This window comes from Platalea leucorodia (assembly GCF_965183815.1).
Source record: "Platalea leucorodia genome assembly, chromosome: 4".
Lineage (NCBI taxonomy): Eukaryota > Metazoa > Chordata > Aves > Pelecaniformes > Threskiornithidae > Platalea > Platalea leucorodia.
This window is the reverse complement of record NC_138826.1, coordinates 14,342,375-14,366,941: the sequence shown is the minus strand read 5'-3', so window position 1 is coordinate 14,366,941 and position 24,567 is coordinate 14,342,375. Positions and strand designations below refer to the sequence as shown.

The 24,567-nt window shown below is 43.8% G+C and overlaps 1 protein-coding gene across 1 annotated transcript in view; it reads right to left on the bottom strand.

Moving 5' to 3' along the window:
* The window catches only part of COL17A1 (collagen type XVII alpha 1 chain), a gene marked incomplete at both ends in the record, with an annotated part of 35,469 nt that extends 21,194 nt beyond the window's left edge, over nucleotides 1-14,275 (bottom strand). The window contains 18 exons of the mRNA XM_082309268.1: nucleotides 183-221; nucleotides 839-1,054; nucleotides 1,511-1,660; nucleotides 2,267-2,311; nucleotides 2,451-2,540; nucleotides 2,914-3,078; nucleotides 4,307-4,372; nucleotides 4,669-4,740; nucleotides 4,946-5,017; nucleotides 5,762-5,905; nucleotides 6,892-7,035; nucleotides 7,442-7,489; nucleotides 9,093-9,128; nucleotides 10,054-10,101; nucleotides 10,450-10,581; nucleotides 12,543-12,641; nucleotides 13,441-13,485; nucleotides 14,221-14,275. Coding sequence (XP_082165394.1) covers nucleotides 183-221; nucleotides 839-1,054; nucleotides 1,511-1,660; nucleotides 2,267-2,311; nucleotides 2,451-2,540; nucleotides 2,914-3,078; nucleotides 4,307-4,372; nucleotides 4,669-4,740; nucleotides 4,946-5,017; nucleotides 5,762-5,905; nucleotides 6,892-7,035; nucleotides 7,442-7,489; nucleotides 9,093-9,128; nucleotides 10,054-10,101; nucleotides 10,450-10,581; nucleotides 12,543-12,641; nucleotides 13,441-13,485; nucleotides 14,221-14,275 — 1,666 coding nt within the window. The remainder of the gene's footprint in view (nucleotides 1-182; nucleotides 222-838; nucleotides 1,055-1,510; nucleotides 1,661-2,266; nucleotides 2,312-2,450; nucleotides 2,541-2,913; nucleotides 3,079-4,306; nucleotides 4,373-4,668; nucleotides 4,741-4,945; nucleotides 5,018-5,761; nucleotides 5,906-6,891; nucleotides 7,036-7,441; nucleotides 7,490-9,092; nucleotides 9,129-10,053; nucleotides 10,102-10,449; nucleotides 10,582-12,542; nucleotides 12,642-13,440; nucleotides 13,486-14,220) is intronic.
* Between the last annotated feature and the right edge of the window lie 10,292 nt (nucleotides 14,276-24,567).

The window sequence follows — 24,567 nt, the reverse complement described above, 5'->3', positions numbered from 1 at the left end:
TTAGTTCTGCATGGGATTAGGCAGTTTAAGTGGCAAACTAGCTTCACACTCTTTTCTTCAAGTATAAACCAGCTTCATCTTTCTCACTGCCAGTTGCCCCTTGTGGCAACATGCACCCCAAACTTGTGCATTGCCAGAGCCAAGGAATAGGACAGGGGAGGAGAAGGACTATATGGCTGTACCTTTCTGACCAGGTTCTCCTCTCTCCCCTCGGAAGTAGCCTGTAACAGGAAGTGAAGAGGCTGTTAGAGTGCATTACACAACAGAATAGCTACTCGCTTCACGTACAAGGATCCTTCTGTTTGGATTTTGAGGCTGCAGGCAGCACAGGCTATCAAGCACAGGATGGCTTTGTAAGTAGAGTTTCCTCAGAAAATTTGCTTTTGCACATCCATGAAACTTCTGAAGCTGCGAGAATTTAGGCTCCTCTGTTCTTAACCTGTTTCCATCATCTGCTAAACAGAAGTAAATCATCTTTCCCTTGCTAACAAAAGTAGCATGAGAAATAAGGTGTGGGTTCATTTTTCTGTGTAGTTCTTTCAAAATGGAAAACTCACTTGCTACAGCAAACGTCATACATCCTAGCACAGGATGGCATGTCCACAACCTCCTTTCTTCTCCCTTTTCTACTGGCTTTAAGGGATGCACCACCAGTGTTAGTGGCAGCACTCTGAGCTCCAGAACAGCCTGCCTGTGAGGACAGGTGAGGGCACTATTTTTGACAGACTTCATTGCACTCTAAAAGTCCTGGTCTTCAGGCCCTTGGGCAATCAAATCCTCCCACTCCCCTTTAAATAATCCGGTCTCATGCAGCATCACAGACGTTGACTCTGCTCACCTCGTTCTATTTCCTTGTTCAGTCTGTTCTTCACCACCAACCAAACTGACTCTTCATTTTCATAAGGGAAGGTTGAGGAGGGTGAAATACCATGAAGAAAGTCTACTCTTGAAACATCCTTTTCTATTTTTGAATTCCCTTCGTTAATTGTCTGGAGGCCACCATTGATTTTTTCCAGGTTTTCCACACGAGATTTCAGCTTTCTCACTTCTTCCGCTGGAAGGTTAAAGTAAAACGCTAGGGTACATGCTGCCACAGACACATGCCTGAAATACCTACTTGTAATAGCAGGGACAAGGCAACACTCTGTCAGATAGTTGTGGCCACTGAGTTTTGCAGGATAATTCTTTGTATCTTTTTTTCTAGCAGGGATATCTGGAGTTTAAAAGACAACTTTGGAATCCATTAGTCTCTGAGACGTAAGACCTTAGATCTCAGGAGTTTTCCCATCCTACTCACCCCAAGAATATATAACCCCTCATCAAAGTTTTATATACTTTATCCATTTTTTCTGTCCATTTGTAATATTTTAGTGGCAGTCACCAGCAGGCTGAATGTGCTCCGCCTCAGTTCTCTGGCTTGATATCTCTGGTACTTGGCCTCTTTGCCAGCTTACACCCTCTGCTTGTCTTTCTATCCCATTCAATATTTTGTTCCTCAGTTATTTCTTACCCAGAGCAATGAGTCCAAAAAGCAATCCAAGGAGAAGCAACCAGGCCAGGAGCAAACCGAGGAGCCATTTCCACCAGCTACAGCAGGAACCACAGGGACACCAGGATGGTGTTGATCCAATTGCAGCCCCCGCATCACCATTTCGTATTTCTGGAAGAGGGAAGGGGCAGTCTCCTGGTTAATGAAGAGTTCCTTGACTTCACAGTCAAGAATCTCTTGAGAGTAAGGACATGAAGGTCTGATCCATTATACAAAGGGCTATGGAGAAAAATCTTTACACCCCACTCTGCACATGGTGGGTGTAATTCTAGTCCCTGTAGAAGCTGGGAACAGCATTCCCAATGGGAATTCCAACAGGGGACAACACTCAGTGCTTTTTAAAATAACAGCTGAAAAACGTGATCCCTTTGCGGTCAATTTTTTGTACAGTTTTGAGCCATAAATGACAGCAATAGCCAGCAGAGTCTGTCTGAGCGCTCTCCTCCCCATAAATCTGTCCTGGCAGCAGGATGCAGCTGTACTGTCTGATTTTCTCCAGCAATAAAAAAATACCCCAACTGCCCACTCATCCACAATCAAATCACTGGTACCAATTTCTCTGCTGTGTGTTCTGCCCATTACAGACAGAGTAGCCTCCTGAATATGCCTTCCCTCTGATGTCATTGCACAGAGGTCACTCACGTCACTCAAGAATGATTGCTTTTTTGTATAGTGTGCTTTGGTGCTCCCTCCAATGAAAGTCAGAATTACACGTACCTGCATAAGTTGCTTTGTCCCTTGTTGGCACGGATTTCAGTCCTCCTGTTTTAACAGCAGTAAAAGAGATTTTAACCGTCTTTCTACGCATGACCAAACTTAGAGCATGGGCTTGCAACGGGGAGGTAGTAATGGAGGCAAAAGGAAAAAGTTCTATTGCATTGCCACAGGGACAAACTCTTACCATTTGCATCTGATTTTAGGCCAGTATCTGTAGCGTAAGAGGAGGAAAATCCCTGCTTCTCTTTCTTCAAGGTGTCTTCCACAAAGGATCCTCAACAGGAACCGAATATAGTTAAAAACATTAGACCAGAAGTTCAACTAGGCCTATCTTCTCTCATTGGTAAAAGGTATGTTTTTTACTGGGAAGCCGCAATAGCTCTGCCTGTTTAAACTAGAACTAGTTTTTACTTTCAAAGCTCCTGAGCTTTGTGAAATGTTCCAAGGCACGCTCTAGAGCTTCAAATGCAAAAGCTAGACCTAGGTTGCAGCTGGCATGGTTAAAGGCTAACTGCCTGCCAGAGCTTCTTGTTTGGCTTGCAGTGGTTTGAGTCAGGTGCAGTGTCCTGAACTCTGAACTCCCCCTATGATCAGTCTCCATTTCTCTGCTCTCGGCATACCCACACATCCTGAAAAAGAGAAGCTACCTCCATTAAGCCCAGTGGTAGAGGCACTAAAGACTTTGCCACTGTCCTTTGTCATGATCAAGAGCTCCATCTCCTTCTTTGCTGGGGCGTTCTCCTTCTCCAGCAGCAGGAACTTGCAGTCTTTGCGCAGAATGTCATCTCCCTGGGAGCTCAGAACGGTTCCTCCTGGAATATTGGTAAAGGATGGGAAAGAGGAGGAGATGACTGTGGGCCAATGAGTCATAACTACAAGCCGCAACACTTTTGTTCAATAGGTTAGTCCCATTGTGATTGGGGTTGCCATTACTATAAACACGCAGTAAGAGATACACTGGTCACCAAAGCTAAGAGGAGAGCTGTGCGTGTCATTAGATTTCTTTAGAGATATGTATTTCACTAGCAGGGGAGCAACTGCTACCAGAAATGGAGAGCATCTGGAATTCAATCGCATATAGGAATAATTTTCTCAATGATCTCTTCGCTTCTCAAAGAATCTATAGAATCATAGAAACAGAAACTCAGTCTGAGAAAAACATTCAAGGGGCATCAGAGCCGGCACATCTCAAGCTGAGGAGCACCTTTAGCAGACCTACTCTGTCAAGCACAAAGCACTCCATATCCTTGGGAGCCAGGCGTAGTTATGAGGCACGGAACTGTAGCTTACTAAGGCTGGGCACAGGACAAACAAGGCTCAAAAACATCGGTGTGGTCACCCTTCTGCCATTAGGCAGTATCAAGTATGGCTGGAATGGTGTATATTTGGTGAATTTGCCCACAAATTGACACAACATCGAAAATCAAGATAACCATAATGGTATTATTCCATTATTCTAGCACAAACCTGGAGTAAACCTGTATTAGAAATGTTATCATAACTTCTGTGTTCTTTACATCTATTTTTAAGCCTCATCTTTGTGAGTCCTTGGATTGCAAAAGAACCTTAGCTTCCCTTACATAAAAAATAAAAGACTAATTTATAGCTCTCAGAGTTGCAGAAAAAAACTGATCATGTATAAGTCAATTCCTTGATTTTTGAGTGGTTGAGGATGGTACTACGGCAACATGATGTTTAAGAGCAACCTTGCAAATGTTTTGGCTTCAAATGAAGCACAATTTCACACGTGTGATCTTCTATCCAGTTACCTGCCTGTTGAGCAGAAATAGCTGCAATTAAATCATCCGAGTTACCACAAAGTGGGGGAGATCTGAATCAGACCAGCTCATTTGCTTATTCTTAGCTTCTGGCTCCTTTGCTTTCTTTTCAGAAAGGTACTGGTCGGAGACTTGGCTAGTGACAAGTCATGCTCCTGAGGAGCCACGTGTTAGTGTCACTCAGCTGTCACTCTCTAACTTGTTTTTATCATGGTATGTTTGTACAAGGCCATGCCTAAGCAACTGTGAATGACACACTCACCTGCTGGGGCAGACACAGCAGTACTTGCCATGGTGTTGCTCTGAGAAGTGTTCTTCATCCCATATGCTGCAATGAAGAAATTTGAGAATGAAAGAGATGAAGGATAACAAAGTACTTACATCAACCTTCGGCTGCACAACATTTAAAAAATCTTTTCTCATTCAGGGTACCTAGGACAAGTCAATCACGCAAGGGCTTCCCCAGCAAGCAAATCTCTAGCGCTTACACACTGCTCCACACAAAAAGATGGTAATGAAGGAGCCTCTGTCAATATGAACTTTCTAGTCACTACAGAAAAGGTGGGAGAAGGCAGCACACATTGGTGACCCTCACACTTTCTTTAGACTTAAATTGTTGCTGACCTGCGGCGGCTGCAGTAGCATTCTGGGTCAGGGTTGAAGAGCTTGGGGACAGGTTGTTTTGAACTCCAAACACTGCAAAGAAAAACATTGCAATGGGGTTTATAGGAGTCCTGCAGTGCAGGTGGTATTCTAGCTAAAATGAAAACGAAACCAATGATAATAACGATGATCTCTCCCAAGAAATTTTGCCAGCTAGCTGGAGGCATTACAGGCCCAAGCATTTCTGTTCAAAGATCTTCCTTATAAAAGTGTGAAGGGAAGAAGACAAAAATCTGACCTGTAGAGGAAGTGCTCAGGCCTGCATTCAGAGTATGATTGCTGGGAGCCAGGTTATTTGGAACACCAAAAACTGCAAAAAGAGGAAGTGAAATGTTATTACTTCTCTGGAATTGGAAATCCAGTACCTGAAGGTCAGTGGCACAGTCACAGAAATTAAGAGTCAGAGTCACTTGGAAATGCAGTTAGTGAAAATGCACAATAATTGCACAGAGGAAAAATCTTGAAAATTGTGACACCTAACCATTTTTTTACTGAACTGACAAAGAGGAGAAAATCCTACATCAGACAAGTTGCAATCATGAGACGGTGTGAGAAAGCAAAGCTTTTAATAGTATGCTATCATAAAGCTTCCTGTGGTTTTTCTCTGCAGCTGGGAAATGCAGCATCCCTGGCATTTAGAAGCGGGCTTTACAAGGTATAAACACACTCAACACTTATTGATCACATCTTTAGTGTATGAGGACTGAAGAGTTAGGCCCAGTTGTTCTTACAATGGGCCAGGATAATCCAATGTTAACTAGATTCTAAAACTAATTTTGATAGGGAATGTGAGCCTGACATCATTGATAAAGCTACCATCAAAGTTTAGCGACAGATCAGGCAGTCAGGACAATAGATCCTCACAAAGAAGGATTTTCAAATACAGTGTAGAAGCAGAGAGCACCAAGTTACAGAAAACCAGAGAAAATTCAAGCATATCCCCTGCCATATCAATTCTTCCATCATTTTAGTTCTTCTTGCTGTGCAAAAAAAAGCACTGCTGTTGACCCAGTTTCAGTATGGAGTTACATACATGGCGGTCCAGGGAGCATACCTGATCCTGTAGAGTGAGACATAGCATTGACCAAGGAAGAGCTGTTATGGTATCCACCAAGGGAAGATCCAGCAGGCAGAGTGGAAGACCACATGTACGAAGGGTGGGCGGTATTCAGTATGGTTGTATCGTATGTCCCTGACACTGTAAAAAACCCAAACAAACAGAAGTGGTTTTCAATGAGACCAGGCTTGTGGCTTAGCACGCATTGCAGGTTTACCTGGCAAACAACTTCATCTGCCTTAAATTTCAATTACCCTTGCGGAGTCAACACAATGACTCCAGGTTAATATGGTATAACTGATCTCGAATGCCAGCTGATTACAGCCCACCTGAATTTTAACCAATGGAATAAAGATTGTCCTGATAGCATGATCATTCACAACACACCTTGAGATTTCATTGCTTGTAGATGCTATGATACCAGAATAAAGCACTTCGGTCTGCCATTCTGTTAATAAATCATCTGGGGCCATGGGACGTATGATTTTTGCTTCCCACATGTGGCTCTGATTGGTTCACTCGTGTATTGGACTAAAATTCCCAGTTTTAGACAGGATTTGAGCCATGCTCAAGAAAAAAGGTATTGCTTGTTCCTACATATTGGTGGAGGACAGTGGAGTGAATGTGAATACCACTGCCTCAAGCACTGTGGTAAGCCTTATAAATAATAAAAGCTGGTTATAGTATTTTAAGTACTACTTGTATTATTATCAAGTCCTACTGATTTCTGAAACATGTGGTGTGTCCAATAAATCAAACACTGACCCAAATGTTGTCTTCAGTGCTATCTCCATCTTGCTTGGAGAGAAGACATCAAATTGCTCTAAGATATGTTTGCTTAGAGCTCTTGTCTCTGCCAGAAGCACCTCTGAATTAAAGCTGGTGGCAGCAGGAACTGGCTTATTTTTATGGAAATTAGACAAGTCACTAGAAAACTACGCAAGATGGCTCTTGTTAGGGCAACATCTGGACAGCCCTCCAGCATTCTGACCCTTTTTCTGTATTGCTACCACTGTCTGGGACAGAGACCATGTATTCTTACTCGGATGTTCTTAGCAACTGGGTATTTTTATGGAAAATAATGTTTGGAATGGCTCCAGCATTGCTAACTGTCCTCTGCCAAGTACCTGATTGAGAGCTCTCAGTAACCATCTTTGTTTCCACCACAGCCTTTTTTGGTATTGGGAGCGTACTTGACGGTGATCGAGTAGGGCTGCAGCTGGCTGATCGACTGCCTTTCAGCAAACGTTTCACATCATCCAACTCTGTCCCTGGAAGGAAAAGCAAGTGTCCACACTCACCCAAAAGCCATTGTTTCACTGATCTGTAATCCTGCCCTGGCTAAACCATTCAGTGGAATTTACCTGTGAGTGTCTATGAAGTTGTACTTTCTGGGGGTGCCTTCTGGGGGTGCCACTTACTTAATAACAAAGTGTCAGGGCCTCATTTCTGGGACTAAGTACAACTAAATTCTTGCAAGACCACCATCTAACCCACAGCATGCTTCCTTGTTCAGAAAGGGGAGACAAATGAACATTCTTAACTGGAAAAGAATAATGACATGCCGCTATCTATCATGCTGAAGACTGGGTCCCAGAGACACTGCGGATATACCCAGAGCAGCAACACCCTCTATCTTATACCTGATCCCCCTGGAATAAAAGCCATGGCACTTACATCTGCCAGAGGGAGATGCGCTCTGCAGTCGGACTCGTATTTCACTCTCTGGGAAAGGAAAAAGCAGATCATGAATATAGAGTGAGACGCATTTGTGTCCTGGGCTGGGAATGAATCTTTAGGCTGAAGTGAATTCCTTCCTTCTTGCTGTCTGTGTTCCATCTTGCTGTCTTCCTGCTTGATCTGAGCAGCACTCATGGTCCATGTGAATTGGTTGTAAATTGGTTGGGTGACTTTTTGTTTTGGGGTCACATTTTGCTACTTTTAATTCCAGAGAGCTGTATTTTACTCATTGATGGCCTCTGTTGAAGTCAATAGCATTGTTACTGCCAGACATACAGAAGGCCTAATTATGCAGTGCTCAATCACATTGATATTCGCACTCATCACAATTATTATTATTATTATTGTCCTTCTGGATAAAAACCTAGAGAGCCAAAAGAAGCTTACTAAATACACAAATTCCCTACTACTTCTTGGGTAAAATTCACACTGTCATCTCTACAATGAGCTGTATGATTTAGTCTCTTACAACCTGCTGACTTCTCTTTTGGCTCACTGAATGTAACCAGGCCAGTTTTAAGCCAACATTCTCACCAGGTACTTAATTTTATTACTGACTTTTACTATCTAGCACAAGAGACTAAAGAGTTAATGTGATTTGGTTGGGGCAAGTCTTTAAGCTTGCTACCCACAAGCAAACTGGCCAGCCAGGACATGTGATACATGCTCCTCAAGATTAAATCCGATAGTGCATGCACTATAAAAGACACACTAGCTTTGGCATTCTTGTGGAGAAGCTGATGGATTGGAATTATTTTCTGAAGTAATATGAGAAGCTGGAGCTGATTCTCTGGTGTCTGTTTTATTATGTACGGCCTAGTTCTGCTGGGAGCTCAGATAGGTAGTGTGTTAGAGGAGACTGTGAAGATCTGAGGTAGAATAATTGGTAACTGTGACACTCTCCAGGAGGAGTGTGCAAGAGCACACTTTGATTTATATCCACTGCTAAAATTAACTTGGATAAAGTGACATTATAGTTTCAAGCAACTGGGAACAGATACTACACTCTTACAGAGCAATATAATCCTGCTATCCCCAACGCTGTTAATAAATTATTAGAAGAGCTGAATGATTTAAACAATGCAGAGCTTTACAGTGCCCTGGGTAAACAGACCACAGCAAGTCCATAATTTCCTCACCATCTCCTTATTACCAGCATAAGATCATTTCAGGGTATGGCCTTATGGTTTGTATGATAGATTGCAGTAGGAGGAACATGAATACAATTACTGTAAATATGTCAGAGGCGGGTCACAGAGCATGGATGGACTGATTTTTTGGTAGCAAACAGAGAAGATGGACAATTGTGTCCTATGCCCCCAGATGTCCAGGTCCCCAAGCAGATCTTCCTTTCTGGCACAGTCCAAACCACCACGACCTTCACTAGGGTCAATTTTTACACCGAGCTTGTTCAAGCAATTCCTTACAGAAAAATGGTTCACATCTGCAGTGGTGTAAATCCATGTACCTCATCTGACTGCTCTACACTTAAACGGGTTGAATCCAGCTAAGGAATAGGCCCATTTAACACACCCTGAATCATACTGAAGAAAACAAAGGAGGCTTCTAAAAGAACAGTATCACTCACCTCGACTTTGGCTTCTCCCTCTCGTGGAGGCAGATGCTGTGAACAGCAATGAGAGAAAAGCAATATTAGGCTTTACTGCCTGTGACATCTCTGAAAATGACCACATGGACCTTGCTCAGGGTGCTCAGATTCAGACAGTAACCTTCTTTACTTGGGGCACAGCTGGGGGAATTGAACCCTTAGAGTTTTTACCAGGCCCCCTTTAGACCATAAGGTATCTTAAAGAATAAGTAGCACCTTTAGCATTTCTGGACCAACTGCTGGGTTTTTTTGCACATGTACATGTTGTTCATAGATGGTGATCTCCCATTTCAACAGGCCAAAAGGAAGATAATAGGCCTGTTTACCCCATCAACCAAGGCTGGATACTGTGAAACCCTGCATCCTCTCTGAGCAAGAGAGCCTGATCATATTGTTTCACTGAGTAAAATTGGCAGCTCAGAGTTTGGACAGGGCAAGCTTATACCTGCTGACAATGTTCAGTGTAAACATATCACTTGATAGCCAGTTCATCTTTCCATATAAACGTGTTGAAGCCTAGAAAAGAGCTACTGGAAAAGTATATCCAGCAATGGCTCAAAATCCTAAGAGTCTGGGCTTTCTTGCTTGGAGCTGTTCTCCCAGCTATGGCGGGGTCGGGGAGGAAATGTTATGAAGCATCCCATGTCTGTGTTATCCTGTCCATGTCCGACGCCATATGGGGAGCATCACAAAAGCAGTTGAGGGTTGCAGATATACGGTATGGACCCTCTGTTTGAATATGTATCAGCTAGAGACCCTGCTGTCAGCTGTTAATGTAAATCCCAAATAACTCCTCCGAAGTCATGGAGCTGCACTGGCTGCCCAATACAAAGGCAGCATAGGTAGACCAAGACACGGCAATGTGCAAAAAGCCACCGTAGTCACCAACTCACATGACCTTGCCATAATGTTCAGAGGGACAGCTCTAAAAAGAACATACCAAACTCTTTTCTGGGGAACTCAGGAGAAGAGTTGGCACTGGAGCTCCCTGAAAAGAATAGAAAGGTGTTCATTAATACTGGGCACATGATCATTAAAAGCTTTCAAAACATGTCTTCCTGGTAACTGTCTAATCCCAGTGGGTAACAAACATTTCCATTAAAAAAAAAAGCTATTCAGGATTACATGAAAGAGCTGCTAATGTCTTTCAACAAAAATATGCCACAACTCCTTTTAGGAATGAGCATTACTATAAATAGGACTTAATCATTAAAATGTGTGCCTCACGGCTTATTTCCTGGCAAAACCACAATGCTATTCTTGTGCTATTTGGGACAACCTTGCATTAATGTGACCTCAGAGTGCACGCTACACATATTGCCTCCTTTCTATATACCTTCATATGTTGCATGGCGGTTGACATAGGTTTTTCTTTCAAATGTTGAGCCAGGCGATTTGGTGAGAGTAGAGCTGGGAGACTGGGTTTGTCTGTAGCCGGATGATGATGAATTCAATCTAGCACTTCCACCTATAGGTAAAACAAAATGCCCTCAGCAAACTGAAGATATGGATGTATACCCTGGATGCCCTGGGTGCTTTATGCTACTGTCTTCTGAGCTGGACAAATTTGCATTGGTACCTCACAACTAGAGATGGGCAAGAATGACATTTGGGTCTAACTTCGACTGTCCTCAGCATTCAGTGCAGAGAGGACTATTGGTTATCTTTGTGGTTTCAAAACAAATCTTGTCAATGATACACATGACAGCAGGTTTTGGCCTAGGGGGATGAATGAGCCATGTCCCCTGAGTAGGAATAAATCTGGCTCTGGATGGTGCTGGGTTTTGGTTTGGACACAGATCCACCTGCAAACTCAAGCTGTTATATGACACAGGCCACAAAAACTGGGAGATTGTTAAGCCAAACTCAAAGTGCTAAAGGATGCAGTTCATAAGGGAAAGCAGAAATGAGCCCACTTCCCTTCCAAACTAGATATCCATACTCTCGCTTAGTCATGCCTTAGTCAGTCCATTTCCTGGAGAGGTGATTGAGGTGTGCATCAGGCCCAAGGCAGCCTGGAGGTTATTAGTGGCTGTTCTATTTAGACAGAGGAAAGAATTTCCCTTCCTAATTCACATCAGTGCTGTGGAGAAAGAACTGAGCAGCCATAACTAATGTGTTCATACTCTTGTATGAAATCTAATGCTGGAGTACGATCAGAGTGCGGCAAAAAGAGAGCCCTTTGATGAAGTGCAACATATCCACACTGATCAGCAGGATCAGACTGGATATTGTTTACCCATCACTGCAAAAAGAGCATGCCCTTGTGATCTCAACAGAGTGTTTTCTTGCTGACTTTCCCCTCTACAAGGACCTGTTTTGTTCTGTAACTTTTCCACTTAATTCAGCAGAAAGAACTACTGCGACAAGTAGGCTTCTGTTGGAGGCATTCTGCAAGCAGAGTGGGAAAGCAGAGATTAGAAAATGCTCTGTGAAACTTCAAGAACTCATTATCTCTGAAGTTCAGATTCTTTTCTCTTCCTCCACACGCTGAAAAGAAATAACAAGGAAGATGGCAATCCTGCAGAGTTGTCGGACTTTGCAGGGCTGGGTTCAGTTCTCAGTCTGGTGCCAGTCCAGACAATTAGATTGACATCTTCACTGGAGTTTCTTCACATCTGCCCTGAGGCAAAGTGATTCCACACTCTGGCCTTTAATTGGTATGGAGGTGTCTGTCAGATCTATTGGGTATGGCTAATTCTCCTGTTGAGCTTCCAAACTGCACTTCACTCCCTTTGGTTTGTCAGCTCTTTTGGAGCATGGAGAATGTTTTCTACAAGGATAGTTATACAGTCTGTCGCACTGGGGACAGAGAGAGGGGTATGCCAGAAACCTGGCTAGGAAGCTTATTCTTCAGAAACCTTTGCTATGACAATCTAACAGCTGGGCAAAGAATGCTGTTAGAGAGGAAAGAACACTGTTTTTATGGAGGAGACAGCACATACTGATTTAGCATGTCCAGAAAATCTGGCAGACTGTTCAAAGTGCTAAAACCATGGACGCACACATACAAGAAAATATTTTCTAGGAAATTCTTTAATAGTATTCTGTCCTCAGCAAGATCAACAAAAAGATTAATCAAAACTGTCTTTTGAACAAAAATGGTCAGAAAGATTGTGATTTGGAAATCCTGAAAGAAGGGAAATTTGGTTTACAAATGACTTCTTAACAACAGTGTGAACGGCATTTTTTGTTATTGTTCTCCTGAAAACAAGTTTTCCCTGTGGAAAATGTTAATTTTGCCATTTACTCACCCATCCTCACACCCAACTTTAGGGAAGTTTGCTTTGAGTATTTGCCACTTCTACTTTCTTGAACCATTTTCCTTACCTCTGGCTCATCCTAATTCCCTGCCCTGAATCTCTCCTCAGGCCATTTATCCTGCCTTTGCTCTCTGTTTCCTCACTGTGCAATGTACTGATTCCTTACTTGAAGTCACATAGCTGTTGCTATGGGTGTAAGACCTCTTTTCCACTCCGCTCCCTCCAGTGTGGGATGATGTTTTGAGCCCACTGCTGCTCCCTCCTTCTGGAAGAGATGAGCACAAAATTAGACATTCTCTCAGGGTAGAAGATGAGAAGAGCAACGACACTGCAAGACTGTCCTCACACTCAATTACAAGTATAGGTTCATGTCTGGCAAGATACCAGAACTGCAGAGAAGTGCCTTGGCAGAGCAGATAAGCATTCACACTGCAGACTCAGCAGGTTTGCATTCAAGTTTTGCTCCATACATGGACTGAAAGATACTCCTGTTAACCCTCATCATAAAAGAGATGATAGTGCAATTCCTTTCCAAGCCAGCTGCAGCAAGCTAATCAAGAATATGGTGCTATAAAGAGCATGGAGGATTCTTCCCTACGTGGTACTTGTACTTCCCTACAGAGGTAGAAATCACCCGTGACATCTGATATTACCCAAAAAGATTTACTCACTGTTGTCAGCTGCGTAAGATGACAGGGGAATACACTGCAGCCACAGCAGTGGAGGCTGCAGACCCATCACTTTTGACCCTTGTACCCAAGAGACAGTCACCACTGGAGACCTTATATCTGGGCTTAAGCCCTTGGAGAGTCTGGTCTACCAGTCTTAGTGGACTGTGCGGCTTTGTTTCTGACAATATCCAGATGGCTCCCCACATACTGCTCCTTCTCTCCACTAGTAAGTATTTTGGGAGAGGCATTTCTGAAAATAGCTTCTCTTTGGGTGCAAGTCTTTCTGCACCGAGATCTGCTGCACCCAGGGATTTATGGAAATAACACAGTCAAATAGCATGGACAGGCACAGAACACTGAGCAGAAGTAATGTAATCACTGACAATTACTTACTGGGTGGTAAGGACGTCAGTCTTGTGGTTACAGTCTCTGTAATAACTGAGGAAAGAAAAGGGTGCAGAAGTAATGGCATGTTAATATAGCCAAATAAGATCAATGTTCTACTTAATTTCCATTGAAGAGCATGAGTCATTCAAAGAAGATCGTCTCATTTAAAGAAAAGTCCCTTAAGACCACACTGCCTGGGGGCTGCAGTCTCATTAGCACACAATGCTGTGTGTTTGTTTGCAGGCCTTTCTAATTCTACAGTAACTAAGAACATCACTGACGTGAAAGACTTTTTTTCTTTACAAGATCCCTGTAAAACATGGAAGTAGTAGTATTTCTGGGCACTTCTGAACCACAGCCATTGCTCTAACAGCAAAGGCTATGGTCAGACCCCTTACTAGCTTCCTACTAGTTAATTCCCATAATGCCAGCAGGAAACTTATCTTCTGTTTTACACACAGCCAAAAAAGATGTCTAAAGAACATTTTCTAGGCCATGCAGGGCATTGATATCAGAGGCAGGAGGAGAATCCAAATGTCTGCACTACTGGCTAGAAATGTTACCATAGGGCAATCATCTGTGGTTAAACAATCAGGTCATGCTACATGTCTCTAAATGTCTGATCTTGGCCCATTCTATTCCTTATTCTGACTTCAACAGAGAGACCAGAGACAGGTGCAGAATTTATTTCTGGACCTCTGGTCAGCATTCAATCCCTTACAAAGGTGGGCATCTGCTTCTGGGATTTTTGGTGTATGACATAAAAATAAAAAATGTTCTCCTTACATCTTTCAGTAACTTCTGATCCATCTTGCCTCGTTTTCTTTGTTACAGAATCCATACCATTGCCACCTGCAGGGAAAGCAGAGAGACTGCACTCAGAGGTCTGTGAATAGTAGGAGATGACAACAGCTCCCCACAAGTCCCACCATTTTTCTCCCTTCATCTGGGGACTAGACTGCCTGGAAGACATCTCTGCCAGGGAGCTTACAGTGCCTTTCCAGAGCCATGTGAGTATTATTAATAGACCAGCACCACTTGCCTACAAAACTGGATGCTGCACCATGCAGCAGAGCTGAAACAGCAGGAAGAGTTCTAAAGCCAACAGGTGAGATAGGGGCAATTGAAGCAAATCCACTCAGTGCTGGAGAAGTTCAGACTTGGATTTATATCCAGACTTTGTGGCACTACAGTTGTGTCCCTATAAAGGCTTGATCAAAAACACAGGATCCAAAAGCCACTCCCACACATCTGCTCTGGGCAGGACTCAACACTGCAGGATTAGAAATGCAGGCAGTTGCAGGAGTGATCTATCTTCACCATGCCAGCACTGCCAGAAAAACCTAAGCAGAGATACTGTTGCACTGTTGACAGCAATACTGTGCATTCTCAGGGTACGTTGATGCTAAAGCCACAGAACTGACTTTAGTGAAGCAGAAAAACACTGGAGGTACCTTTAAACTAGCTATTTCTGGCAGCAAGGAACTTCAGGTAGAAAGTGCTTTATCTTGCTTTACAGGCAGAGCAGAGATGGTTTGGAGGCCCTGTCTGTGGCTTTGGACTCTGATCTAATTTAATGCCAGCTTAAGTCAGTCTACACAGTATAGGAATTACTGCTGTGAATGCTGTGTATACTCTTCTTCATGACTTGGATCCCTCTCTAATCAAAATTACAGTATCTAGCAGAGGTATGACTGTCTGCCAACGTAGGAACACCACAAAGAAATGTGACTGTAAAAAAGAAACATCAGCTAGAAAACACTTCTGTCAGAAAGAAATATATAGTTGCTCACTCCTAGTCTCTCTAAGATAACATTTCATCTTGTGCCCCTGCAAACAATGAGAAGGAAGAGATTTTAATTTGCACACAAGGCGATAATAGGCCAAAACTCTCCACTGCATTTGAAGACTCCTCCTTAAAACTGAAGGCCCAGCTGTACCAAAAACTACACACTTAAGAGTCTGAGTCTAAAAAAAAGCTTTGGGCCAAATTACTTCCAAGTTTTAGAGCCCAGCTTGAGACAGAACTCAAGACTGTGCCCTCCAACTCAGCTACCATTTGAGTTTGATCCTCATGATTCCACTTACCCTTCTGCAAAGTGTCTACCAAGCAGCCCCCCTGATGTTACGCTTGTACTGCCCATGCATAAATAATGACACAAGGCAGGATGCAGCAAAGAATCTGCAGGAATATCTGAAGTTCAGATTCAGTTCTGTCTTCGAGCAGCTCCCACTATTCCCAGAGCTGGAGAGGAACAATTTGGGTGTAGAAGGCACACTATCAGTCAAGCCGCTTTAGCCTCCCATCACAGACTAGGCTGAACTTTGTAGAGAACACCCACAGTGCCCACAGCCCTCACACCCTGCTCAGATCCTGAGCTTGGCTAAGCAGCCCTGTAAATGAGGCTCCTGAAGCCACATCCAAGTCTTTACACAAGCTTGGCGGCACGATGCTACCCAGCCCTTGTAGTGCTTGTTAACACTGGGGATTTCTAAGGGATTATCCAGGGCGCTGATTCCAAGGCATATGCACGACCGGAGCTATATGCATTAGCAGAGTTTCTCCTCCAGCAGGATGCCAGTTTCCTGCAAGGGAAGGGTTCCTGGTCATTCACTCCAAGGAAAGGCAATATCTCTGCTACTCTTCCTCACTGCATCAACAGTGGAAGCATCTTGCAAGCTCCTTCCCTAAAAACAGATGCTGGAAGCTGTTATCTAGATGTCAGCACTGTTGGCTTTGCCAGTGTTTTTTGGCAGGGAACACAGCTTTATATTTGGAAACTGCTTTCCTACTGCTTTGCAGCCCCAGAACTCCACTTCCTTTCTGCTACTGGGAAACAGTGCTGGATGCTGGAACAGACCAGCACCACCATGGAGTGAATGAATCGTTGGCATCTTTGCCTTCCCTTGAGAAAGGGGAATATCTTTCTCCAATAACAATCCGAAAAAAAATAACGAGGTTAAACCACATCTTTGGAGCCACATGTACCACAGCCCAGCCCCAGCACATGGTGCACTTTGATCTATGTTGCATGTGTGTTTGCCACATGAATGCAAAAGCCAGCCCAGGCTCCAGCAGGCTGACTGAGCTGGATTTCCATTATCTGCCAGGACTGACTCATTTCACCAGCTCCTATCTGGATTCACAAAGACATAGCTGTGGGCTATGTCTGTGGTAAAGCAATAGCGCTGTTGAATCAGAGAAGCCACCTGCAATTATTTCTGAGCAACAAGCAGGAACTTGTGAAGTGGGATCACTCTTGAACAGTGCAGGCAGCAGAAGACACGGCAACCCTATGGCCACTTTAATGTAAGCTCAGGGGTTGTAGTGCGCTTGTGGCACTCACAAAAAGAGGGAACTTGCAGACCTTAATGGCACTAGGAACCAGGAGAGGTCTAGCACTGCCACACTTGTGCACACTGCTTTCTCTCTGTATAGCACTGAAAAGCAGGATAGTAACAGCTGCCCAGCTTTGCAAAGCATGCTTAGATCTGTGCTTTCCACATAAGCCTGACACTGCAGGGTGCCCCCTGTTCCACCTGACAGTGCCAGTGCAGCACACTGGCAAGGACGCTAAGCCAGTCTCAGATAGGACATTCAAACCCCTCTTATTATTTTAGAAGTTGGGTATTGTGTGCAATGGTAATAAACTTTATTACAGACACTTTTCAAAGGGGAAGGGAATAGCCACAAAGACATTTTAATGGAAAAATGAAAGCAGGCACGCTTCAGATTCTTTTATTCCTCTACAATGTCCTTCCAGTTTTCATGTCAGAATGCTGTTACACTCTCACGGCACATCCTTTCAGCTCTCTCCTCCCTCCACTAATAAGGCTCCTGCTGTGAGACACTCCATTAGGAGAAAGAGGCACCAGCAGGCGCTGAGATTAATAATATTTAATGTCAGTGGAACCCTTTGATCACGAATACTCTGAGACTCAGTAAATGCCTCCAAACCATGTCACTGACTGTGTTAAAAGCAAATGCCATGGCTCCCGTCATATCAAATGTCTCTTAGGGTGCCCCTTCCTCTTAATCAAGCCTTTCAGGTGCCACTGTCCTGGGACTAATAGAACCGGCTCAACAATGGCCCCATATCTCTCTTTTACCCCGCAGTCTAGGAACCTGACCTTCTCGTTCTGCTTTAAAAGCTGTTCCTGTCCAGTTATTCTACCAAAACCAACACAGCCAGAATCGAATCAACCAAATCATGCTTCCAAATCTGCTCATTTTGTAGACTCACTGAAATGATGCTAATGCCAGGGAAGCAGGTTAGATGCCCAACCAAAGCCTGGACGTGCCGTAGGAACCAAGTTCCACTCTGCCCACAAGCTGTCCTGGCTCCCCAGACTTCACTCCACGCTGCTAGGTGCCTTCCTTTCAAAAAATGTGTCCTCGCTGTCCCTACTTAATTGTGCTACTCAAAGAGAAGCAAGCAAGCCAAAGCAAGGCCATTCTGACCTACACAAGCTTCTCACCTCTGGCACAGAAAGGGAGACAAACAATCTTGTATTATACAAAAAATGTTTGCAGAACAGGAAAGTGCTGCTGTCACCATTTCACAGCTGAAGAATCTAGTCACAGAAGGACAAGCAACCTCTCCGAAGTCAGTCTACAAGTCAGTCCAAAGAGGAAAAGAAGACAGGGCTTTTACCTTATGCCACTATGTTCAAATTGCTAGACCTGCTGCAGAACGGATTCAAACTGGTTCTTAAATCAGACTTTTCTGACTTATTGTGGCAAAGCTTCAGAAACACCTTACAGTGCCTCCTAATCTTCTATGACAAAGATGTGGCCCAAATTCCATAACCAATGAGTCACTGCTGATAAGCAAACCCACCTGTCTGAGACAAAGCAAAGCTCGTCCATGGCAACACGAACTTTCACTCAGAAGCAGTTCCAGGCATTCTCAGGACTAGAGATCAATTCCTTAATATTACACCCTGCACTCATCATCTGAAGCTTGAATTTAAAATCATTATTCCTCCAGCACAGTTTAGAGCCGCTCAGTTTTAAAGACAGCCAAGAGATGATCTGCATTTCACCATGCTGGTACCCTTACAGAACAGCAACCATTCAGCTAAACTTTATCTATTTGCAGGGTAGTTTCACAAAACACATTAAAAATGTACCCAGAGCCTGGCTTCACATCTCTTATCTCCCAGCAGGTATACTCCTTTCACTTGATACTCATTTTAAAAGAGATCTATTCACTGACAAACACAAAACCAAAATGATCCAGTTCTTACACAGTCTTATTTTTACATTGTATTCCCCACAGAAAAATGTAATACCTCCTCTATTTTGCCTGAGAATACAACCTTGTTCTACAAGGAATCTGGAAGACAGAAAATACAGGATACTTTTTTCTTCTCTTTTTTTTTAGTAATGTAACTTACCTGGACTGCTTTGGTTAGTGAACTGAAAATCTGTTTTTCTTCTCAACTGTTCCTTTCTACCAAAATCTGCCACCTACACTTTATATCATGTCCTTCCAAAGGTGTGTGGAATCTGAGTGATCACCCAAAAATGTTCACCTCTTCTTTATTTAACCTGTCTTATTCTCGCCCTTCTTCTGCTTTGCTATTCCTGTGCTTTTAAACAAGTCCCAACAAAGGCGTGTCGTGGTTTCCTGCCTCACCCTACCCTTCCAATTATCTCACACTCACTGGAAAAAAAGATTTGCCTCCAGTAATCAAACTTTATTGAAAGCAAAAATGCTCCTACCTATTAGCTCAGGTAGATTAACTATTTAGATGCCAGACACAAAGGTGTGAAGGCTGTCAGGAAAAATGAACTATTATGGCAGTGCTTTCTGATGCATGATCTGAGATCTGTTTTGGCATTTTCTCACAGAAAGTTGCACAGCACCTGCTGATGTCTCTGCAAAGCTGGCTGCAAGCTAAGCATATTTTGCTGCTTGTAATATGAGGGGCTAAATGCTCAGGTAATACAAACTGGCTGAAAACCGCTCAAGTCTGTTGTCTGAACTGCCTTGCCAACCCCATAGATATTTATGCTCTATTCAGAAGGCAGCACTATTAATAAATAAAAATACACCTAACTGAGTAAGGAACAAAATTTCTTCCATGTACACCACCTACAGACTTCTCACTGAATAGGAAGAGCAGCCATTGTGGGTCAAAGCAAAACTCCATCTAGCTCACAACCCTGTCCTCCACCATTGCCCATTTTAACAGCCCTGGGAAGACTACGTGAACAGGACAAGCATATGCAGGTATTTTCCTGGTGTACACTGGAGACTTCCTAAGTCAAAAGCAGCAGCATTGCAATCATTCCTTCATGGATATTTTCCATTAATTTGTCCAATTAGTTTTTGAATCTGTACATTTCAGTATGTACAGTGTCCTACAGCAAAGATTTTTACAGTTTAACTATACCTTGTGTAAAGATTTTTCCTCCTGCCGAACATGACAAAGTCATTTGGTGCCCTGTGCTTCTTCATAAAAATCAGAATTCACCTTGGCTTCTCTCACCCTACACAGATTTTGACAGATTCACACCACTGAATGGGAAAGAACTTGATGTTTCATGCATATTTTTGCACAGACCTTTCAAGGGATTGTAGCTGTGTACTGTCAAGATCACACTCTGTTAAGTTCCATACTGGAAATTTCCAAAGGTGTGTAGGGACATGGCTGCTAAACAGCACACCACTGCCACTCCAAAGGCTATGCCCCGTGTTTGCTGATGGGGATCAAGATTTCTTCAGAATTCATCAATGCATCTCCTAAATCCCAGAACTTGTATTTATATTTATCTTTAGCCAGACATATCTTTATGAAGCATAATTTCCTCCCTGCATGGAGAAAGCATCCATGACTCTGCCTTCTGAATGCTAATCAAAGGACATTTAGTTGTCTAAACAAGCTGCATGTGGTAATTAAGTCATTAAGAGGTGTAGAGCTCAGCCTGGGACCCAGCCAAACTGCATTTGGCTTAAGCCTTGACCAAAAAGATAAAAGTGGTTTTAGGCTTTTGAACTTCCTGCTTTGAACATGACACATTACTGTCCCTCTTTCTTACTACCAATCAATCAACTGCACTTTAAACCTGCACTTTGGTCATCTAATTTTATGTCTGTGTGCTGGTTTTGGCTGGGACAGAGCTAGTTTTCTTCATACTAGCTAGTATGGGGCTATGTTTTGGATTTGTGCTGGAAACAGTGTCAATAACACAGGGATGCTTTAGTTATTGCTGAGCAGTGCTTACACAGAGTCAAGGCCTTTTCTGCCTCTCACCCCACCCCACCAGCGAGTAGGCTGGGGGTGCACAAGAAGCTGGGAGGGGACACAGCTGGAACCGCTGACCCCAACTGACCAAAGGGCTATTCCACACCATATGACATCATGCTCAGCATATAAAGCTGGGGGAAGAAGAAGGAAGGGGGGGGACGTTCGGAGTGATGGCGTTTGTCTTCCCAAGTAACCGTGATGCATGATGGAGCCCTGCTTTCCTGGAGATGGCTGAACACCTGCCTGTGAATGGGAAGTAGGGAATTAATTCCTTGTTTTGCTCTGCTTGTGTGCATGGCTTTTGCCTTACCTATGAAACTGTCTTTATCTCAACCCACAAGTTTTCTCCCTTTTACCCTTCTGATTCTCTCCTCCATCCCACCAGGTGGTGGTGAGCGAGCGGCTGTGTGGTGCTTAGTTGCTGGCTGGGGTTAAACCACAACAGTCTGCTTCCAGCACAATCCACAGCTGTATGCTTCAGACATACCCTGGCTGCTCACAGACAGAAGTTGTTCAAGAAAAGACAGCGCTGAATGCCCTGAGCTATTCTAGCTCTGTAAGACCCACCAGTACGAGAGAGACTCACTGGAATGGCACACAGATTTCACTGGAGCAAGAGATGGGACCTCACATTTTAAGATAATGTCCTCAGGACTGGAGGAATTTTCTCCCTCCTTCTCCTTTGTCTACCACTTTTTTTTATACATGTTTAAACAAAAGGTAGCCATCACAATTTTGATAAAATAAGAAAATTACAGTATTTTAACTCCTTCAATGTTGTCAGTGACAAATATACTGGTTTAAAGTTTCTTGAGAACAAAGTGTTCATGGAGCATCTCTTCATGAGTCATTTTGCCAATTTCTTACTGGAAAGAAAAAGAAGGTGGTGGTGGGGTATGACATAGAGGTGCCTTAAAAGGAAACTGAAAATAAATCACACCTTGAGAACCACTGACTCTGCATTTTAAAGAGGAAATTTAGGTGAAAATGAAGTTGCGGATGCTGCCTGATGAAACACACTGATTAGTTCACTCGGGTTCCTAATGGCAAGTGTCAACATCAAGGACATAATTTAGAGAGGTCCTGAGCTGCTTCACCTTTTACTGAAGTCAGTGATTGCCTCAGGTATTCAGAGCCACTGAGAGTCAGGTGCCTAGCTGGCACAGTGCAATGAACTGCAGCAGACCTATCTTCAGGTCATCAGCTGCCACTTCTGCAGTAACAGTGGTGCTGTGTGGACTGGTGGTTAGAGCAGGAGAGGCAGCTTGAGCTCCTCTTGGAGGTAACAATCACTCTCCTCCCACTCCCCCATCTGTCCTGCTCAGTTTCACTTGGAGAAGGTGAAGTCTGTAGATATGGAGTCACAACGCTGCTGGATGTACCTGCAAATGTTCTACCAGATACAGAGTTTGCTGCTTTCTCTGTTCCCAGCACAAGAGGAAGCTGCACAGACTTTGAGCTTTCAATCGATGTCTCAGTCTGGCAGCTATAGAGATCAAATCATAGTTGAAGACAGCACAATTTTCTCTGGTGAAAGATGCTCCAAAAGTTTACAGCAGCTGATGCTGGCACTGAAAAAGTTGAGAAGATGAGGCAGAACTCCACACTGCACATATTCACTGCACCTGGAAGGGGGCTGTGCTACAGCACATCTGAATCACTTCTCACTCTGCAAAGGGAGCCCAAAGATAAAGAGTCTCCAAGCTGAACCAACTGGTTTTGTCATGGCCATCCTCTAGCAGCTTAAGGAGTGTTTATGGTTTAGAAACAGCCAAGTGATGATAAGTTGTTATCTTGAAATTCAAAGGGAGCCGTGGAGCACAGGATAACATGTACATTGGTCTGATAATTCTGTCTCAATTGACACATAAATTACACAGCTAGTGAATCAGCCAAGAAGCTGATTGGAATAGTGCAGGCCCATACAAGGATGGTTCGCACAGGGAAACCACACCTATTTTCTGAGTAGCAACTGCAGTTCCCCCTGTGCCTTGGTTTTACAGAATGGAGCTGGGCAGCTACTGAACCAACCAGAGCCTCCTGAGTCACTCCCTTGACTCAATGCCCTGAGTCCATGGTTTGCACATCAGTTGAGAAATCCACTGTGAGTAACCTCAGGCATGAATATATGCCTTGTGGGGAACTGATCATTGCTTTTAGGGTGCTGGGAGGTGAGTAATGTCGGGATGCAAAAAAACATTGCTAACGCAGTCTCCCAGGTCTCAGGAGACTTCAGTGATCAAGACAACATGTCTTGGCTGTTTGTACTCATTAATAGAAAAGCCGTACAGCTGAGGACTGCCTTTCCTCTCTTCTTCTGGCTTTATATAGCATTCCAGGCAATGGGAGGCTTGCTACAGCTTCTAAGGTTTATCACAGTGCAAATAATAAATAGCAATAATTATAATAAAGCTATATATGCATATGGTGCATTATAAAACACTGATCCTTAACAGTGCAGGACAAACTGAATTGTACTGGTCCAGAGAGGAGGGCCTGGGCTGTTCTGCTGGGGGACAGAGATTGGGAGGAGGTGGCTGAAGACTTGGGCTTGCTGTTTTTACTATTAGCATGCAGACAGGAGGAGTGGGACTCTTCAGCAGCTGTAGACAGCTGTCTACCTCTGCCCAGAGACAAGCCTATACAGACACTAGGACCCTGATGCCATCTTGGTGCTCTGCAGTACAACTGCCTAATAGTTACTAGCAAGCAGCTCTGTCCAAGGGCTGGGGATGGACACATGCGTTGTCTTGTGTGTCTGGGACTGCTCCTGATAATGTAAGCTTTGGTGACAGACAGATCCAAACAAAACACACCTGTAACCTCTTAAAAGTCCTCCTGTCCTGCATGCAGCTTTTTATGGGCATTGATGCTTGGGCACATTTTACATCTTGGTACAGGTCAGGCTGTACAGCAGGAGTTGGCTGGCAGAGCCAGGAGTTACCACCCGCGTCAGACTCACCTCTAATGGCATCAATGCTGGGATGTTAAGAGACCTGTTTGCAAAGGTGACCTGCTGTCATCTCTCCCTCTCTCCCCCTCTCTCTTCACCCTCACCCATGGCAATTAGGGAGCTACCCCAGGTGTCCAGCAAACCATAGCATCCGCCAGAGAACACAGCTGTGAAGCAGACGGTCCTGATCACTGCCACTCTGAGGGGTATTGCTGTGAGTTTAAACTAGGTAACTTTCATCCATAAGACTCCTCTCCTTCCCAGTGCTGGCATGATGACTAATCCCTTTCACTTTGTCCTCTGGGTAAGAGTTGCCTGCAATACATGCTGCATGCAGCGGCAGAGCTATGAGCTGGACTGAGTCTCTTGTTTGATGCCACTAGTTACTCACAATCAGCCCACTGCCCGATCTGCTTGGTCAAACACAAAGGAAACCAGTCCTTGCGCATTTTATTTAAGAAAATGCAAAGTTTGATTCACAGGATCCAATAATTTCCTATCCCTAGCTTTTAGAAAACTGCTGACTGTTTGCAAGCCCACCTGTGAACCCATAAAACAGTTTTAGCACCGGTGTCTTTCAGACAAAAAATATGCATCAGAAAATGCATTATTTACCAACCTCATACATCAGATGTTTCAGTCAGCCAGGTGGCAAAGGGACAAAACCAATGCCAGATGACCTGGCTGTGGTGCTGCCAATATAAATAATGGAGAAAAGTCAAAGCAAACTGTTTACCAAGCACTGGCAGCATGCAAAAAAAAGCCTTTCTAGCAGCCCCAAAGAAAACAGGATTTGATTTGTGAATTGCTCACCAGCCATATCCATGGTCGAAATTCCAAGCAATTAGTATTTCAAACAAACAATTCAACCAGTTCTACCTGCTGCCAGTCCAAAGCCTGCAAGTTTAAGCACCATTACAAAA